At 39.2% G+C, this 17,975-nt stretch overlaps 1 protein-coding gene across 1 annotated transcript; it reads left to right on the top strand.

Annotated features, from left to right (window-relative positions):
- Positions 1-1,979: 1,979 nt before the first annotated feature.
- LOC149286479 (proline and serine-rich protein 1-like) lies at positions 1,980-17,257 on the top strand. The gene is made up of 12 exons (XM_089493909.1): positions 1,980-2,024; positions 3,277-3,342; positions 3,999-4,067; positions 4,359-4,453; positions 7,248-7,341; positions 8,220-8,330; positions 8,611-8,694; positions 9,064-9,142; positions 13,884-13,961; positions 14,269-15,901; positions 16,435-16,561; positions 17,135-17,257. The coding sequence occupies exons 1-12, from the start codon at positions 1,980-1,982 to the stop codon at positions 17,255-17,257; spliced, it is 2,604 nt and encodes an 867-aa protein (XP_089350035.1).
- The last annotated feature ends 718 nt before the right edge of the window (positions 17,258-17,975 follow it).

Genomic DNA, 17,975 nt, shown 5'->3' with positions numbered 1-17,975 from the left:
GCAATCACCTCGATTCTCATTTATTCTTATGTTCTTTATCTGCCCTCTCTGGTGGCTGCGCAGGACGCAGTGAGTATAACTGGTGTGACTTCCATTTTGGGAGGGAATGTTCCTCATTGGGGCTTAAATCCCCTTCCCTGATGCCCATGTCTTCTAAGAAATGAATGTGTTTGGAAAGTATACATACAGCATATCGCTTTAAGGTCACAACAAGCTGTATGTAAGTAACAGACCATCCTCTGTAAATAAAATTATTTAAGTGGGAGAGAGGGGAGATGTGATAGCAACATTTAAATACATTATTCAATGTGACAAAAGTACAAGAGGGAAGAATGTCTTAAAGGGGGAGAAATACTAGAACAGGAGGTCATAATCTGAAACTGAAGGGTCAGAGACTTGCATGTAATGTGAGGAAGTTTTAATTTACTGAGAGTGGGAAAGTGGATCAGCCTCCCATCAGAAGTGGTAGAGGCTAATACAGGAAAGGAATTTATTTTTAAACTTTATTTTCTTTAAAGCACATGAGAGATGGCCGTACAGTACAGTGTGCGGTACAAGAAGTATCCTGACAAGTTAAAGGCCAATTACTGTTTCTTTTGACTTGTTTCACAAAAGCAGGTAATCCAGGACTGGTGTAAAAGCAGCTGGTGATCGCTCTGATATGCCTCGCGGGCGGATAGTCTGTGGAAAGAATCTCTCACATGGGAAAAAGAAATGCAATACAACGTTATTAAACAAACAGTCTCCGCTTACAGTGAGGGAATTTATAGCGGGCCTCCACTGAAAGTTTGCTTGAGTGTTGTGGTTATCTGTCCGTTATGAAAGGCCAACAGTGGCAAGTTTCTCCAGCACAAAGGGTTAAGTTGGCCCTCCGTAATTCAACTTTGAAGAAATGTCATCGATGTAACTATTTTTACTATTATACCTGGGCAGAATCTCAATTGGGTCATGTATGGTGCAGTCAAGAAGTTGAAACTGCAACCCTCCTGCTAACTCTCCCTTAAGTGAGTGGATCCAGATGTGTAGTGATATGATAAATATTCAACACTCTTGCCAACTAGTGAATAGACCTTGTTGGCTATTTGAATGTTGAAAGTTATGCTCTGTTATTTATTATGTTCCCAGAGGCTGTCCGAAGTTGAAGTACTGCATCGGACTTTATTGTTATTATGAATAGATTGATATAGGGCCTCATAGTTTTATATAATAAATGGCGGCCAGCGGTTACATGGATTTTCCATCATTTAGTTTGTCTAATACACTCCTCCGCACTTTATCCATCCTTTGCATATTAACACAGTATACAAGTAGCACTACATTACTAGTAGATTTTAGAAAAATGGGTGTTAACATGAAAAACCAGGTCACAGCACAAAACTGAAAGGGCTTTTACTTTAAATCTAAGCTAGTTTTCTTATTATGTATCTTATGCGGTCGCCAAAATCTACAACCTGCTTTTATTTGTTGCATTCTGATGGCTATAGCATGGGATTCCTTTATTGCCCAAACTGCCTTTATCTGAGAACTACTAAATCATTATTAAGCTACATAGACTGTAAATGACAATAGTTGGAGAATTTTTACATTCAAACTTTAACTCTTTAAACTGGGTTGTGTTTGTAACATTTCTTTGCGTATTAGCTGTTTACAAAATAAAAGCGTTGTTCTCAAACTTTCTTCCAGATCAAACCTCCAGTCTTTACCGATACGCAAAGGTGCATCTCGGGAGCGGTTTCAGCTCATGTTCCTTCAAATGAAAATGGACTCCAGCTATAGCCCGTATCGCGTGTGGTCGTGAATTCTGCAGTTTGAATTTGCCAACTGGAGTTTGCACCCTTGTTTTAGAGATCCAGAATGAATTATCGGTGTTCTTAATTATCACAGCGGACGTTCGGAGATCTGTGGATCACTTTTGGATCTCTCTGACCTGTGGTGTAAGAGACGGCTATTGTTTGCTTAAGCAGAGTTGTGACCCAGCCATGGACAAGAAGTCATTTGAAGTGGTGCTAGATGAAGTGAGAAAGGTAATAACAATAATAATAAGCATTATATTAATAAAAATATTTAATAAAGTTGGGAATAAAAGGTTCACAAACCAGTCACTTGGTTCTCTTACAGCTTTTTCTTCTTTACTGAACCTCACATGTTCTTTTTTAAGGTACACAAGTGTTGTAGTGTTTAAAACCAGATCCAATATTTAGTGTGTGTGTGTGTGTGTATTAAAAGCCAACTTCCAGCCCCCTGCTATTGTGATGGATGTAACTAAACACAAACCAAAAAGCTGAGTCTCTTCTCTAGGCAGGGATCTGAAGGAAAGTTTAGTGTCCCTGACATCCCACTATAGAAGAATGCAGATAGAATTACCCAGTGAATACTTCAATATGCATGCTTACAAAACACAAATAGACAAAGAAATATTGCCTGATCTAGAAGTATTAGTCCTGCTGCAGCTGATGCCCCCCTCCTCCGTCATACTCCATTGGGTGCTTGAGATAGAACATGAGTGACAGGAACGTGCTTCCATGGAACTTCTCACAAGTGCCTGAACACACCGTTGTATGCAGCATTCATAAGCATTTAGTTGTGTTTGGCATTTAGCTGGGGTTGTGGCAAGGGTGTATATTTGCATAATGGACAACACAAACATTTAAAGCGTCCACTCGGCTCTCGTATTCAATAAAGTGTATAAGATGGCTGCAGTGCCCCTTTATTTTTTTCACTTGCTCCGCTAACTGCAAGACATACGGTAGGACTTGAGATGTGGATAAAAGCACAATTATCAGTAGACTTTACCTTTTATGTGGGGTCAAACATTTAGTTCTGGAAGGCAAGAATCTCTTTTAGAATAGAAGATTGTAAGCTCGTCTGAGCAGGGCCCTCCTCACCTGTTGTCTCTAAGTCAATTTGTTATGTTAGATACTACTTGTTATGTCCTGTCTACCGATTGTACAGCGCTATGGAATTTGATGGTGCTATATAAAATAATAAGAATAGCCAGTCTCTATAAATGTTAACATTTAGGTAGGGATGGTCTTGGTACAGAATTACCTGCACAAGTAGGAGAGCATTGTCGGTAGGTGAGTACTTACATGCAACATCGAAATAAGTTCTAGCTTTAGTATTCGTGCAATTTCTTACAACCAATGTGAGAGTTCCCTTTATCTTTAATACTGTATGTATGTTTATCTGGATCAGAGGGCTTAATCGTACGACTATACATTAAATCTAGGTTTGAAGTATGAATTTTAATCTCTACAATCTCCTTGTATTTTCCAGGCTGTTCTCACGGATTACAAAGTGAAAGCCTTGGAATATTCCCATGGATATTTTTCCAGTGAACAGGTAACTGTACCGAAAACTGAGCATGGTTGTTTCTGATGTAGTGACCCCCTAATAAAGACAATGTAACAAATGTATTATAACATCCTGAAGGACTGAAAGCATATGCTCTTCTACATACTGAGAATATATATTTATCTATATATGATATATGTGTACGCACACATGTTAAAGGGCATGTGAGCACCTCATTCTAATGCACATGGGTGTTTTGATGTTTCTTTCTTCCTCCTCCTCTCGCTGCAGCAGGCATACTTAGTATGTTGTCTGCACATACACATTTGTACATGTCAATTCATCTTGCTCGTTGTGCTCCTAATTAAAATCCACCATGCAGCCTTAGGTGTTTTTCTCTAGAGTATCTGGTAACAATATGTTACAAAGTAAAGTCATTTTGAAGTGAGATTTAGAGAACCAAACTATCAGTGTTGGGTCTATGGTGAAACCAAAACCCATTATGATTTTCATATAGTATGTGTTCACCGAATGTAGGCACTGTAGTATAGCTCTAGCAATAAACCTATGTTGTCATATTGTTCTTATGGGTAAAGTTCACTAAATCAGATTGTGGAAACAAGGTTGTAATACTTGGATAAACCAGATGAGTACGGATGTTGTTTTCAGTCTATTCCTGACATTTTCCAACCGTTCTCTTTTAGGTTGTGGAATTATTGAGGTACTTTTCATGGGCAGAACCCCAGCTTAAAGCCGTGAAAGCTTTGCAGCATGTGAGTATTCCCTCGAGTTACTCTTCCGTCTGGTTTCTAATCTCACTTAGATGAGTTTTTGAAAAATGATGGATCCTTGCTTAGTATATTCAGGCATGAGAGCAGAATATTTGAAATTGTGGGTATTTAGTTTTATACTCTCTCCAGCACTTTTTTATTTTTTGGGGTTGAAAATTTTCATATGCGTGATGTATGTGGGAATATATTTTATAACATTACTATGCCTCAGTATAATGCATTGTTTTGTGGTATAATTTCTAAAAAAAAATAAAAAAAAATTATCTTTTTCAGAAAATGGTTGCTATACCTGCAACTAAAGTTGTGAATATATTGAACTGTTTTACGTTTAGTAAAGACAGATTAAGTGCACTGGAGCTGCTGGCTGTGTAAGTATCTTTTTTTTTTTTTTTTTAATCTGCAATTTCATTCCACCACAGATATAATTTTAAAGTATATAATCCAGCGCTGCTGAAATCTAAACCTCAGACAGACCAGCAATTCTGCGTATCTGTAATAGTGGTAACCAGGGCCGGACTGGCCCACCGGGATACCGGGAAATTTCCCGGTGGGCCGGCAGATTCGTAGGCCGGGCGGCTGCCCGAAATCTAATCTAACCGGCCGGCGCTACTTCAATTCTTTTTTTAATAAAGTATTAAAGCAGCGCCGGCCGGCGGCATCAGCACTTAGCGGCCGTGTGCGATGGCCGCCTACTGATGGGAGCAGCGTGAGGGGTGAAAGCCTCGCACTCACCTTTCACCCCTCATGTCGCTCCCATCACTATGCGGCCATCAGATTAATGGAAATTTAATCGAAACGGCCGATGCGTGCTGACACCACCGGCCGGAGCTACTTTAATACTTTTTTTATTTTACTTTATATGGCAAGCCAATCCGGCATATTCAATTTAAAAAAAAAAAAAAGAATTAAAGTAGCTCCGGCCGGCGGTGTCAGCACGCATCAGCCGTTTCGATTCAATTTCCATTAATCTGATGGCCGCATAGTGATGGGAGGAGCGTGAGGGGTGAAAGCTCCGCCCCCTCACACTCAGACTGCTGGAGCACCGGATGTCCTGTCACTGACATCCTGTCAACATAGAAAACTGCGGGCTGCAGCTACCAGAGGACGGAGGCCAGGATGAAAAAGCCCCAAAGTGGAAGAAGTAGAAGGTAAATAAACTAATTTTTTTTTTTTTAACAAACTGTATAATATTTTTTTATATAAAAGCCTTATGCCCCTTATATGCCACTCTCCTTCCAGAAATGCCTTATACCCCTATATGCCACTCTGTTCCATGATATGCCTTTTAACCCCCTAAATGCCAGAGAGGCATATAGGGGTATAAGGCATTTCTGGAGGCAAAGTGGCATATAGGAGGTTAAAATGCATATCATGGGGCAGAGTGGCATATAGGAGGGTATAAGGCTTTTCTGGAGTGCCTCATGGTATGCCTTTTAACCCCCTATATGTCACTCTGCCTCTATAAATGCCTTTTAACCCCCTATATGGCAGAGTGGCATATAGGGGGTATAAGGCATTTCTGCAGACAGAGGGGCATATAGGGAGTTAAAAGGGGGCAGAGTCGCAAGCCTGGTGCAGATGTCTGGCACTCCACCAGAATTGATCTGCGTTTGTTTTCTGGATGTACCCTGCAATACGAAAATACATCAGATTCTACTAACTTAACCAGGTTCTATTAACTTAAGTAATTGAAAGCTCCTTGACATGGGGCTCTGTGCAAAAGAAAATAAAAAGGGGGTAGAAGGGGCTGTTGGCAGGTTGGCAAATAAAAGGAAATAAAAACAAAAACAAAATATGTCTCAATCTAAAAATGTTTGCAGTAGTAAATGTTTTGATTCCATTATGTGTAATATATTTCATTTATTAGGGCCTTTTTAACAGTTTTGCTTTCTGGTATTTTAATACAAATAATATGATAAAAAGAATGTTTTATAGTTATTTGTACGGCAAATAGTGTGACTCGGGTATGTATAAGGGGTGCGTGTGGGTATAAGAGCTCAATCGCGAGATAAACTATATGGGGCTGGCCCTGGTGGTAACAGGGGGCCTATGGAATGAAAGTGATTTTATGCCGCAAGAGTGAAACAATAATACACAAATACCTACAAATAAACAGTACAAAAGATAATTGTGAGACAATTGCAAGAAAACACCAAATTCCCGAAAACACTGCATGTATAAATAATGAACACTGTACATTAGTCTTTTTTTCAATGTTATCAAGAAGATCCTGATGCTTTATTGCCCGTGATCATACGTAGCTCCAGGTTATTGATTACTCTTTATTTCACTTACATTTCAACAACAATATTGCATCCATTTTTTTCTATTTTCTTTTTGGATGTTTATATGACGAATAATCCTCAGTTTTACAGAATGTAAGTGTTAATGATTTATAGACTGGTTGGTGCTGCTCACGAATTTGGTGTTTTCTTGCACAACAATTATTTTTTTATTCTGTGTATCCGTTCCTGAAAACAAGTAGGTTACTGGAATTTAGGTGCCTCTGCTGGAGATGAGATGTCCAAAAATTGGGATACCACTGATGTAAATGCCACCCCATGAAATGGTTTATTTAACAAGCCTTGGTTTACAAGGTGTGTGTGTTCCTTTTTTGTCATTGTTAAACTACATTTTTTACTCAGTGTGTTTTGATTTTTCAAATCAACTATCATTAGTGGAACAATGACAATAAACAGGCCACTAATTGCAATGTTTATCGCAATTAGACTAATCTGGTTTAGCAACAAGATCCCTATGGGAATGCTTGTTTGCATCCCTAAGCACCTTTGAAATGCTTAGGTAATTTTCCCAAGGGATGGGACATTTGTAATGTCTGCCAACTTACCGGTTACGTTTGTGAGCTCTTTTAGTTTAAATTGCTTTTATGTGTAAAAATGTTACTGGTAGTAAATTTTTTGTCTTGAATCATTGCACTTTTTTCTTTCTTTCTTTATCGCTTACATTAACCCATTCTATGCATGTTCTGGACAGCTGCGGGCCTTGATACACTTCAGCAAAATGAGACCTTCGTTACCCTGCATAGTATATTCACTTTGGCTAATCAGGAGTCAACACAGAAGCTTGTAATACAAATAACTGCTTCTTTTGTGAGAATGAGAGAATGATCATGACCTTGTTTCTGTCTTAACTTTTTTGTAGGAATATTCATGATGCTTCAAATTATCGACCAATTGAAGATCTTTTTAGAATAAACCTAACTGAGAAAAAACGCTGCCGACGAATCCTGGAACAGGTGATTATTAACCCATCGAATCAATTGGTACTTAAACCTGGTTAAAGGATTGTAGTTTATGTTGGTTTCAAAGATTTAAATGTGCTGTAATCGGTTTTCTTCCTCTAAAGCTAGTTTAAGATTTTCTATTTTTCAGTCCTGGTTATATTAAAGTTGTGCAGTTCTCTTACATTGACTTTGTCCACCAGCAGCCATTCTGTTTTTTATCGTCTTTTTCTGCAATCCACCATAACACTTCTGTCTGCCACCACTCTTTTCTTCCATTATTCTCCAAATGTCCTTGGATAGCTAGTTATTGCTTCTAGTTATCAAAATTTAAACTTAAATGTAAAACTTACAACACCCTGATGAGAAGATCCGCTAGACTGTAGAATTAGTCACTCGTGTGTGTGTGTATATAATATGTATATAATATATATATATATCAGTTGATTCCATAGAATTATTACAATGGGGAAAGTGAAAAATAATAACATTAATATTGGCAGTAACAAAGGCTCATTAGATATATTGGTACAGAAGGAGAAGCGCACCCTGCTCTTGCGAGTTTAGTCTATTCGGAGGTTAAGGGTGAAGGAGACAAGTTGAGGGGCTGGAAGGATGATCGCATTGTAGTGAGGATCATATGGAGTCCTCAAAGGCTGGGAGAACTACATTTGTTTCAGAATGCAAGTTGTGGCTATTAAGATAGATTATTCATAGAGAACTAGAAGAGGGTCCTGCGGTTGTGAGTTTACAATCTGTTACGTGGTTGAGGGGAAACTTATGATATAGATTGGCCCCAGAGTATGTCTGGAGTATAATCCATACAGTCTGAGTCACCTACCTAACTAATTTGCTTCTAAGTGACTTTGAAATGTTTTTGTTTTCTCTTATAGGCGGCAAAGATTGGCTGCAAGGCCCCGAATGCGATGATTTCTTCATGCGGAATGATACCAGGCAATCCTTATCCCAAGGGGAAACCTAGTCGCATTAATGGAATCTTCCCAGTAAGAGCCTTTTATTATATTTTTATATGATTTATTTAATGAGGGTTATGTATAAAAAGTGATTCTGGTGCAAAGTCGGAGACGTAGTCTCCTCACCAAAGCAAACAATGGAATCATTCAGTCATGATCAGGGGCCATGGTGTTGGAGACACTTCTAAATCTGTGCCACCATCACTTTTTATACAAAATCCCCACTATAATTTGCTAAAATTCAAATTGATATCAACACACAATTACAATAACTAATTAACCACTACTCTTTTATTTTACTTTAAAACAGGGTACGTCCGTGAAAAAGGACGGTGAAGAATGTACAGGCGAAGGCAAAGGAATTGCAGCACGCATTCTTGGACCTTCAAAGCCGGTAAATAGGAACCGTAATAATTTCCTTAAAAGTTCAGCGATGCTGTGAACGGTTTAAATAGAAATGATACATAAAACGAGAAATTGAAATATAGTATTTATATCATTTTACAGTTCTGTATATTATAAATGTATATAATGTTTAAGCAAAATATGGATGGAGAATATATAAAAAAAAAATATATATGTGTGTGTGTGTTTCAGCTTTTTCTTTGAAGTATGTATTACAGGTGTTGCCTTTTTTGTTGAACCCTCAGATAAGGAGTGTCCTTGTAATTGATATTCCCATTATTATGTTTCAGCAGTGATTACATGTTGAATATATATATATATATATATCTTCACTTCTCACTTTATTTTTCCCATAAAGGCTCCTTCGACGTATAATCCGCACAAGCCTGTGCCGTACCCAATACCACCGTGCCGGCCACATCCAACTATTGCACCAAGTAGGTGTCTTCTTGTTTTGTTGACTGTTAATATAAATGCAGTGTAATCTAAGTAAACATGGGGTAGGCAAGTTCTATAACAGTGATAATATTAACCGAATGAAAGAATAAACGGCGGTTGCCCTGCAGCTACATAAGCCGGGGCTGCTGTTTATCCAAGCAGTGTTACCATGGTTCTATCTGCATGAGTAACACGGCCTCAAACTCTGATGCTTAGGCACTGTGTTCAATGCCTTCCTCTCCTCCTCTTGTTAAATTCTTGTTCCTCCTAAACTCTTGTACATCTTACCATAGATCTCTATAAAACGACTAAAATGCATGCCTTCTCTCTCCTTGCTGTTCAATAGGTGCCCTCGGGGCCATTGCCGTACCTTAGCTTAGTCTCGCGGTGCAGCCTGTGCTCTTACTGTTCTCCTAATATGTCTTGGTTTAAATTTTCATTATTCTTTCAGTGGCCTGTATATGTCTTCTCTTCAGGTCTGATAACCACCTGTTCATTTTGTGTACCATATTCCGACTGTAGGAAGCCATTGCATTACACCCACATATTCACTTTCCTCACTTTTGTGTTTGCTCTAATGATAGTTTTTGCCAAAAGCCTCTGTTCTTCCTCAAAATTTCACATTTAGCTGTAAATGCTCCAGGAGACATTGCTTGATTTATTTTGGAATATAAAAGACTAGTTTCCTTTTGTCTTGTTAATTATAATGACTTGCAGCTTTAGCACCTCATTACTGGGACCTTTACTTTTTAAGAAACGTTGGTAACTTTGCATGTATAATTTTATCGATTCCTCTGAACATCTCGTTATATAAGCATGTCTGAAATATTCATAGCCGTGCCCTAGGAGTGTTCTTATGGTATGCCGGTATATAAACTAGGGCATACGTTATTGTCATGGACACTTATTTTACAGTTTACTTTAATATATGTATATGTTGACCTTCTCCAGAGTTGTTGAAAGTGTAAGGTATTTAATTCCTGTGAAATAAGTCAGGGCCATATTTTCTTTGGCGCTTAGAGGATATCTGACCAGAGTCCAGTTGCCCTTCAGTGACCTTGGGCAGACTAGATCGACTGCATGTTGGGCTGACTGGATGGACCGAATGGTTCTTATCTGCCAACACTTTCTATGTTAAGTGGCCACAGTCCGAACGTTTTGTATCAAACCTCGCCTCTCGTATATCTTTGTACATGTTTTAGGTTTGTACTGTTCAGCTTTATTCTTTATTGTACTAGTTGCATGGCTGTGTCATTGGAATCGCTATCGTACTTTGAGTTGAACGTTGCCTGTTTTTTTTTTCTTTTCTTTTTTTTCTTGCTATGGTGCAATAAAGCGGCTCTGTGTTTATAATCACAAGCTGAGTTCTCCCTCGAGTATGCAGTTGGATTGTTTTTGGATGTTGGCGGGTGTCCTCAATGGAACCTGCAACTCAAAATCAAGATTGTTGGGAATCTCGTTAACTTCTGCGTCTAAATATTGAGAGTAACTCGTGGACTCGCCAGTCAGACTGTGGGGCTCGTTGGGTGTGCCGTAGTTAGATAACGTGCTTTATTACCGTATCGGAGTTGGCTGTGTAGAGCCTTTATCATGCCATTAAGACATTGTCGGTTAAGAAAGGAGACTCGGCCAGACTGCACTCTTCTGCTGGGTTAGACAGACCTGTACAAATGTACCTGTGCAAGTTGGTTGCAATTTTAGTGTCATTACGACTTGTAGACACAGCAGCCCTCATGAGAAATGTTTGTAAACCTATGGATAACTTTACCCAACGAACAGGAAGTAAAATGTTCTTTTTATTTTTTTGCTTCACTTCTTGTAGTCCATACATTCAAAGGGTCTGACAAAATGAGAACCAACAGAATAAGACAAACCAATACGCTTGCACCTGTTAGTGAGCGGTCTTTTAGATGTGATAATCTGCCATATGTTTTATCCACCCAACATAAAGTGTTTCATTTGAATCATTTCTAGCAGTGTTTTTTGTCAATGTTATCACATTTAAAATGGAAAATATATTTGTAGCAGAGCATTCTCCTCTTTTTCACTTCTCAAATATTGAATATTTACAAAACTGCACACTTAATAAATCTAATAGTATATATTGAAATAATCATAACGTGTATTAGAAGCGCGTGCCTTTTATGTGTATAGCATGAGAGCAGCCGTCTTACTCCTACTTTTTTCTCTGGATATGTGTGTGGTTGTTCCACCCCATTAAGTTACCTCTGTGCTTTTAAATTGCTGATGTTCGTTGGTTCAGGCAGCATTCACAGAATCAATTAGTAGCAGGATGCAATGCAGTGTCCTTCGGTTGGAAGGGAATTCATCCCATCAAGCTGCCAGGGTGGAAGGAGTCTACTTCTTTATTTTTGGCCCTAATATTACATATCCTTTGCACTACTTTCTTAGTTGTCATGCATACAACCTGATGCAAAGACTGAAGGTTCCACTGTATGACATATTTCCAGAATCATATTGGCAGCCACCAGCTTGGGAGATGTGACCAGCATTGGACAGCTTTGTCTTCCAAGTTGGCTACGCCAGGGGTTATTTATCTGTCAGTACCTACAGATTTTTTAGATCATTCTATTGGTTCCCATGGAGATAACGGCAGTGTTCAAAGTTTCTGTACCAGAATTACTTTTTATAGGTAATCCTCTAATAAGGACACTAATTAGTAACCAGATCATATTCCACAACTCCTTTGAAACAAGTTTAGGATTACAATATTGGGGAAATCAATACACAGGACAAGGTGAACACATTACATGTCTTCCTTATACATTGTAAACGTTATATTTCTTCCTCCTCAACATTATGCATTTATTGCATGTTTCATAATGATGATATCCCGTTGTGCATGCTCACTCCATATCAGAGGACTGTGCAAGAGTAAAAGGTTTATTCACTAAATGGAGAGTTGTGGTTTAAACTCTCTTGTTTCTCTTTTGATTATGAAGGGCCAACACTAGTACGTTTTCTCCATGTGTGAGCTGGCTCTGTTTAATAGAGAATTAAAAGAACAGTTATGAAGACCCACCAAGGAAGGACGCATGTTAAAGTACCCTGAGTACTTAAATATGCATTTTTTAACAAAAAAAATCTCCTGCATGGCAAAGGGACACATGTATAGTTGGAGATTCTGCAAAAATACCCGATGGATTTGGAAGAGGGACACCATAAAACTTTAGAGGCGCGCATGATGACTGGAGCGTCCCATAATTGTGTAAAGAGACCTTGAAGAAGTCTTGCTGATTTAACTATACATTATACAGGGCCAGCCAAGCTCTTCTTGCAGCCGGAGCTCACTGGGATTGGCCCTTTATAAGGTATAGCCAAGTAGCTGAAGCACAACCCTCCTGTGAACTCTCCCTTTAGTGATTAAAACTCCAAGAGGAGGGGGGACGGCATGCCCCAATCAAGTTCAAGTGGAACAAGCTCAGAGACTTTCCAAATGCTACAAAATTTTCAAAATCAATCACTGTCGGCATGAATGGATTGCGTTAGACTTTGTATCGAGAATGATAAACCAAAATGTTGTGTCCTGTGGGTATTATTCAAATTAGGCTACGACGAGATATGAGAATGTGTCAGGGCTCTGTTTTTCTTGCTCTTCTATTTTCTAGATTACTATGGGAAGACACTGACGGTAAAGAAGGAACAGTCACAATTAAGTACCTCTGGAGAAGGTCAAAGTGTATCTGAAGGGGGAGGGGCAACAACCCATAGTGTGAATGGTCGTGATTGGGCTAAAAGAAACGAAAATTACAGTAACTAAGTTTCTTCTCTTATTTAGTATGAAAATGTGGATGCTTTCTATGGTGTACTTGTCAATGTAGCAACACTTTATTTTGTATTTGTTCCTCAATGTGTATGAGTTTTGAAGAATCTGCGTTACTATATTAGCAATGAGAACGCTGCGTGGAACCAATGAGCGAAGGATCCTCGCTTCGGCTGGCTTCATACAGCTCTGCCAGTTTGCATCATCTGCTTTGCTTCAGCGTCTGTTGCTTTCCATTTAATTCCAAAATTAATTACACTAGCTGAGAGGATATAAGCTTGGTTTATTCTACAGCACCACTTAGTATCAGAAGACTGGTGGCTTCCCACAGTGTGTGCTGTACGTTTTGCTAATTGAAAACATTTGTTGAAAATCAGACAGCCAAATGGAAGATGTCTGCAGAGTGATAAGTAGATGTGGTGGTATCTATATAGACTATGTAAACGGCTCTACTTTTACTTTTTATGTTTTTGTCATTCGAAGGTGTAGTTAGTAAACATACCAAAGGACTCCGGCATGAGAACTGTAGATGCTAATAGGGGTAAACTGTAGTAACAGTAAAAAAAACCCTTGTGCCCACTCTTCCTGTGCTTCCACTTTTACATGGTGGCCACTACACGTGAAGTTTGCACCTCGCCCATCTCCTGAAACAGTTTTCTCAAATGTAAATCAGGAGATATACATGTGTGTGTGTGTGTATATATATAATTTCATGTGTCTGTGAACAGATTGTGTGTGAGGGTGTTTGTGAATATTGCTAAATATTAAGTGCATGCTGTGGGACCAATATTTCAGGCAAGTGGGGGAAGTCATAGGTATATGCTACCAAGGGCCATTTCAGTGGGTTGGACCATCTATTGGACAACGCCATCCTAGAGAGAGAGAAAAAATGCAGATTTGAACCTGTTATCTTCCATCCATGTCTGCTTTGTTTATATTGTGCTTTTATTCAATAGGTGCCTACAGCAATGGTAGCCTGATCCCTGGAATTCTCCCTCCACCGTATGCTGCTAATCCTGCAGGCCTAGCCTCTGGTAAGAAGAAAACCTATGTAAAGAAATTAGAGAATTTAAGAAGAATGGTATATTTTATTATTTTTTGTTCTATACTAGGAATTGAAGATGGCTCTACCCAATCGAAATCAACACAGAACCAATGTAAGTCCTGATATTATTGTACTTTATTTTTTCTATTTGCTTGCAAATTGGTAGTGAAAACTGAAAATCTAAAATCGTGTATAATTGTGGGTACTATCTTGTATACTGTTTTTTTTGGTTTTTTTTGCTGTACAAAATATTTAATATTTTTACCTTTTTTTTTAATGATTTTTTTTTCTTTCAGCAAATAAGCATGCTTCTCCACATGGGACCAATGCTCCACCAACACCTTCTGCTACACCAACTCCTGCACCAGCTCCTTCTCCTGCCAAGACTATAAACCCTCCATCTACTCCAACTTCTCTTTCTGGAATCAACATGCCTTCTCCAGTTTTTCATGGGCAAACAGGAGCTTCTGTTGCATCGCCCAAACCTTCTACGCCAACTCCTACTGTTATAAAAAGTCTTCAAATGTCTGCTGGTACACCCACAACTGTTATGAGTGCACCATCTACACCAAGCCCAGCAGTGTTTCCCAGTCTTCCGCTTCATGTTCAGACACCACACAGGTCATCTACTCCATGTGCAAATCCAGTGCTTAATGAGACACTGCCACTTCCAAGCTTACCATATTCTGCCACAACATCTACTGCCTCAGTGAGCTCTGCCAACATGATGTCCTCAATATTTGGTGGTCTTCCATTGTCCCTAAATCCTTCCTTGCAAGGCATGCAGAGTCCTACCCTGTCTGATCTTGCCAATGCTTCTGCTGGATCAATGAACTTGGGGAACCCACTGTTATCTGTACTTAAAGGATTTTTAGCGTCAAGTGATGCATCGTTACTGAATTCACCTTCAATGCCTTCTGTGTCTGCACCTGGACTATTACCATTACCTAATCTTCAAAACCCAGATTCTGCATCAGCTTTAAACAAATGTTACACCCCACCCTGCTCTACTCCCACATCTCAGAGATCATCCACTCCAGGAATGTCAATGTTTCCAAGCTCAGCTTCACCTTCCATAACCAATCCTATTTCAACTTCAGGTCAATCTCTTTTGGCCGCTCCATCTCCACTGAGTTGTCTTCCTATTGCCCCTCCTTGTCACACCCCATCCTCCATATCAGAACATCATAGTTCGTCTTCTCCGGCTTCAAACATTGCTCTTTTAGTAAAAAGTGAACCATCAAGTCCGTCACCTTCTGCCTTTAAAGGTCCATCCCGTTCCGCTACTCCTTCACTTGGCTCTTTGGGGTTACCTGGTGTTCTTGGTCATGTTTTTCCACCTGGACCTGGGAGCTTGTCCAATTCCATGAACCCAGGGTTATCTGGCCTTTCTTCTATGAATGGGAACATCGGTAGCCCTAATCTGTCTTCAATATCAACAATGCCTCCTGTTTTCCCTCCATTTACTTCTCTTCCTAATGGGTCTCCGTTTGCTGGTAGCCCAGTTCTTAATCCTAACGTAAGCATGCTAGCCCCCACTACAGCTTCTGCAACTCCTCCTCCTACCTCAGCTGTTTTTCCTGGCCTTTCTGCTGCTGCAGCTGCTGCTGCTGCTGCTTCACCTTTTCCTCTGAACTTACCTGCTGGTGTCCCCTCACTGTTTTCTGTAACACAACCACCTCTTGTCTCTTCAAATCCATCATTTCCTGGTTTCACGGTTTCTAGCGGACCACCTATCAACCCTTCCCTACCTACTCTTCCAAACTTTCCTGGTCTGCAGGCTCCTTCCTCATTGGCAGGAGTGCCTCCAGTCCCACCAGCTGCCACAGCTCCCTCTCCAGCTTCAGTTCTTCCGGGATTTGCTTCTGCGTTTAGTTCCAACTTCAATTCTGCCCTGGTCGGACAAGCTGGGTTAGTATTGACATTTATGTAATTTACTATTGCTCTTAGGGCAGCACATATTTGAATGTATATTTATTGCTACTGGCTCCAGTTATGGTACACAATAACATATTTACATTTAAGCAGATTTGAGTATCGGATACTCTTTAAATATTGGCAATATTTAACCTAAAAGAATCGCTTGCAGGCTCCACCAAAGGAAAATGTGCCTGTATGATGACACTGGTTACAGTGATACAACTATATAGCACTTAATGTGAAGTTGCATTGTTACCTTCCCATGTAATCAGTTGATCATATATTAAATATGTAACCCATTGGTCACATATTACATGGTAAGTGAGTATGGAACTTATATAGTTTTAAATAATAAATATGCTCTTAATTCTGTTCTAGTTTTACTTCCATTCTTATGTTACTGACTGGCTGTTTGGACCAACAAGTGTCCCAACAGTCATTTGTCTAGAGGCATAATGCGATATGTCCGTTCACTGAATGTTGAGCAACACACTAAAGTAATTGCGCTTTAAAAATCATGATGGTTTTGTTTGTCTTCTCAGGCCGTCAGCATTTCCTCTCCTATCTCTTTCGGGTCTTCCTGGATTTCCTCAAAGTCCCTCACAGTCATTACAAGGACTCCAACAAAGTGCAGCAGCTGCTGCGGCAGCACAGACCGCACTGTTACAGGTAATGTAAAGCGTAGCTCAGAGCCGAGCGAGGCAAGGCGGTACCCGGTCTTTAGCCCATCCACTTCAATTTACTCCTTAAGACCATGAATATCACAGTGAGCTGGTGCTTCGTAGTTAAAGATGACATTTCATAAAATCTCAATACCCTATGCAGGGCTAAAGCGAGGGGTCGATAGAATTATATTTAAATATTGGCTTACATACTGCATTTGTTTTTATTGTTACAAAATTTTCAGTTAGGTGCAACAAATGTTTTTCTTAAATTATATGCTTCTAGTAGGGGAAGGTACAGTTATTTTTTCCATTCCACTCTCTCCTTTTCGTTTTATTGTATTTTGCACAATGTCGGTATGCTATATTTAGCAATATTTTTTTACATTTCTTAATTGCAAAAATATTTTTACCCTGTTTTACTAATAGTATTTGTTTTCTAGTGGTTGTGCTTTAATATGTATCGGTTACCAGTGAGGCACTACATACATTATAATTACATACATCAAGCATTGTTGCCCTTATACATGCTGCATATTAATCCTTCTGTCTTTTTGTTTTCTTCCCATCTCTGCGCCAGGCTCATTCTGCATCGGCCCTAGAGGGATTTGCGCCTCAGCCAGATGCCTTCGCTGGTTTCCCGGCAGGACCTGGTACACCGTTCCCACTTCAGCCAGGATTGCCGCAGCGTGGCTGGCAGTAAAAAGGAGATGGTTTAACCCCATGAGTGGCAGTTGACAACTTCTAAGAATTGGCGATGTAAAATAGGGCTTCCATGAAATGATCTCATGGGGTTATGTAATTCTATAAAACATAAACTGAATATAGTATAAAACCAGTAGATAATTAGAATCCAAAAGCATCTAACACGTTAAGAACAAAACACTTCTCAAATAACTAACATTTTGCTTCTAATCTAATATTTTATTAGATACTTTTATACTGACCTATTTCAATAGTGCTTTTATTTCATGTAAAGTAGTATTGCAGGCAACTTTTTATGAATTTACAGATTATGAATTAAGGAAGAAAACTTTGATGCAATGGGAGGCTTCACATTTATTTTAGATGCGCAGTGACGCTAAAAAATGTTTCCGATTTTAAACATAATGTACTTGAGAAAATAAGGATCTTATTGTATTTTAGACGCTTTTGTTTTTCAAGAAATAATCAACCACCTACTTTAAAGGCTGATTTAAAGGAAGATTACTTTATAACATCGCACATTCTAAAAATGTGATTTTCAAACGATCAATGTCAAAGTGGCGCTGAGAACCCAAGTTGTATTACAAATTTATTGTGTGCTTTAAAATGTATGGTAAAAAGTAACGCGGTTCAAACTTTTTTTTATGAATTGAGGACTGGGTTTTATTTAACCCATAAGCATCTGTATTCCTGCGGATTGTACATTGCCCTGTGCT

The sequence above is a fragment of the Sceloporus occidentalis genome, unplaced genomic scaffold (genome assembly GCF_023333645.1).
Source record: "Sceloporus occidentalis isolate IW3139 unplaced genomic scaffold, rSceOcc1.0.p SCAF_68, whole genome shotgun sequence".
In the NCBI taxonomy this organism is placed as follows: domain Eukaryota; kingdom Metazoa; phylum Chordata; class Lepidosauria; order Squamata; family Phrynosomatidae; genus Sceloporus; species Sceloporus occidentalis.
This window is presented reverse-complemented; position numbering and strand designations above follow the sequence as displayed.

What these genes read in the sequence shown, in the direction of transcription:
- LOC149286479 (XM_089493909.1), top strand. Translation starts at nt 1,980, where the DNA reads ATGGACAAGAAGTCATTTGAAGTGGTGCTAGATGAAGTGAGAAAG. An exon ending in CCGTGAAAGCTTTGCAGCAT is followed by an intron (nt 4,068 to 4,358) that starts GTGAGTATTCCC and finishes TATCTTTTTCAG; the next exon opens with AAAATGGTTGCTATACCTGC. An exon ending in TCCTGCAGGCCTAGCCTCTG is followed by an intron (nt 13,962 to 14,268) that starts GTAAGAAGAAAA and finishes TTTTTCTTTCAG; the next exon opens with CAAATAAGCATGCTTCTCCA.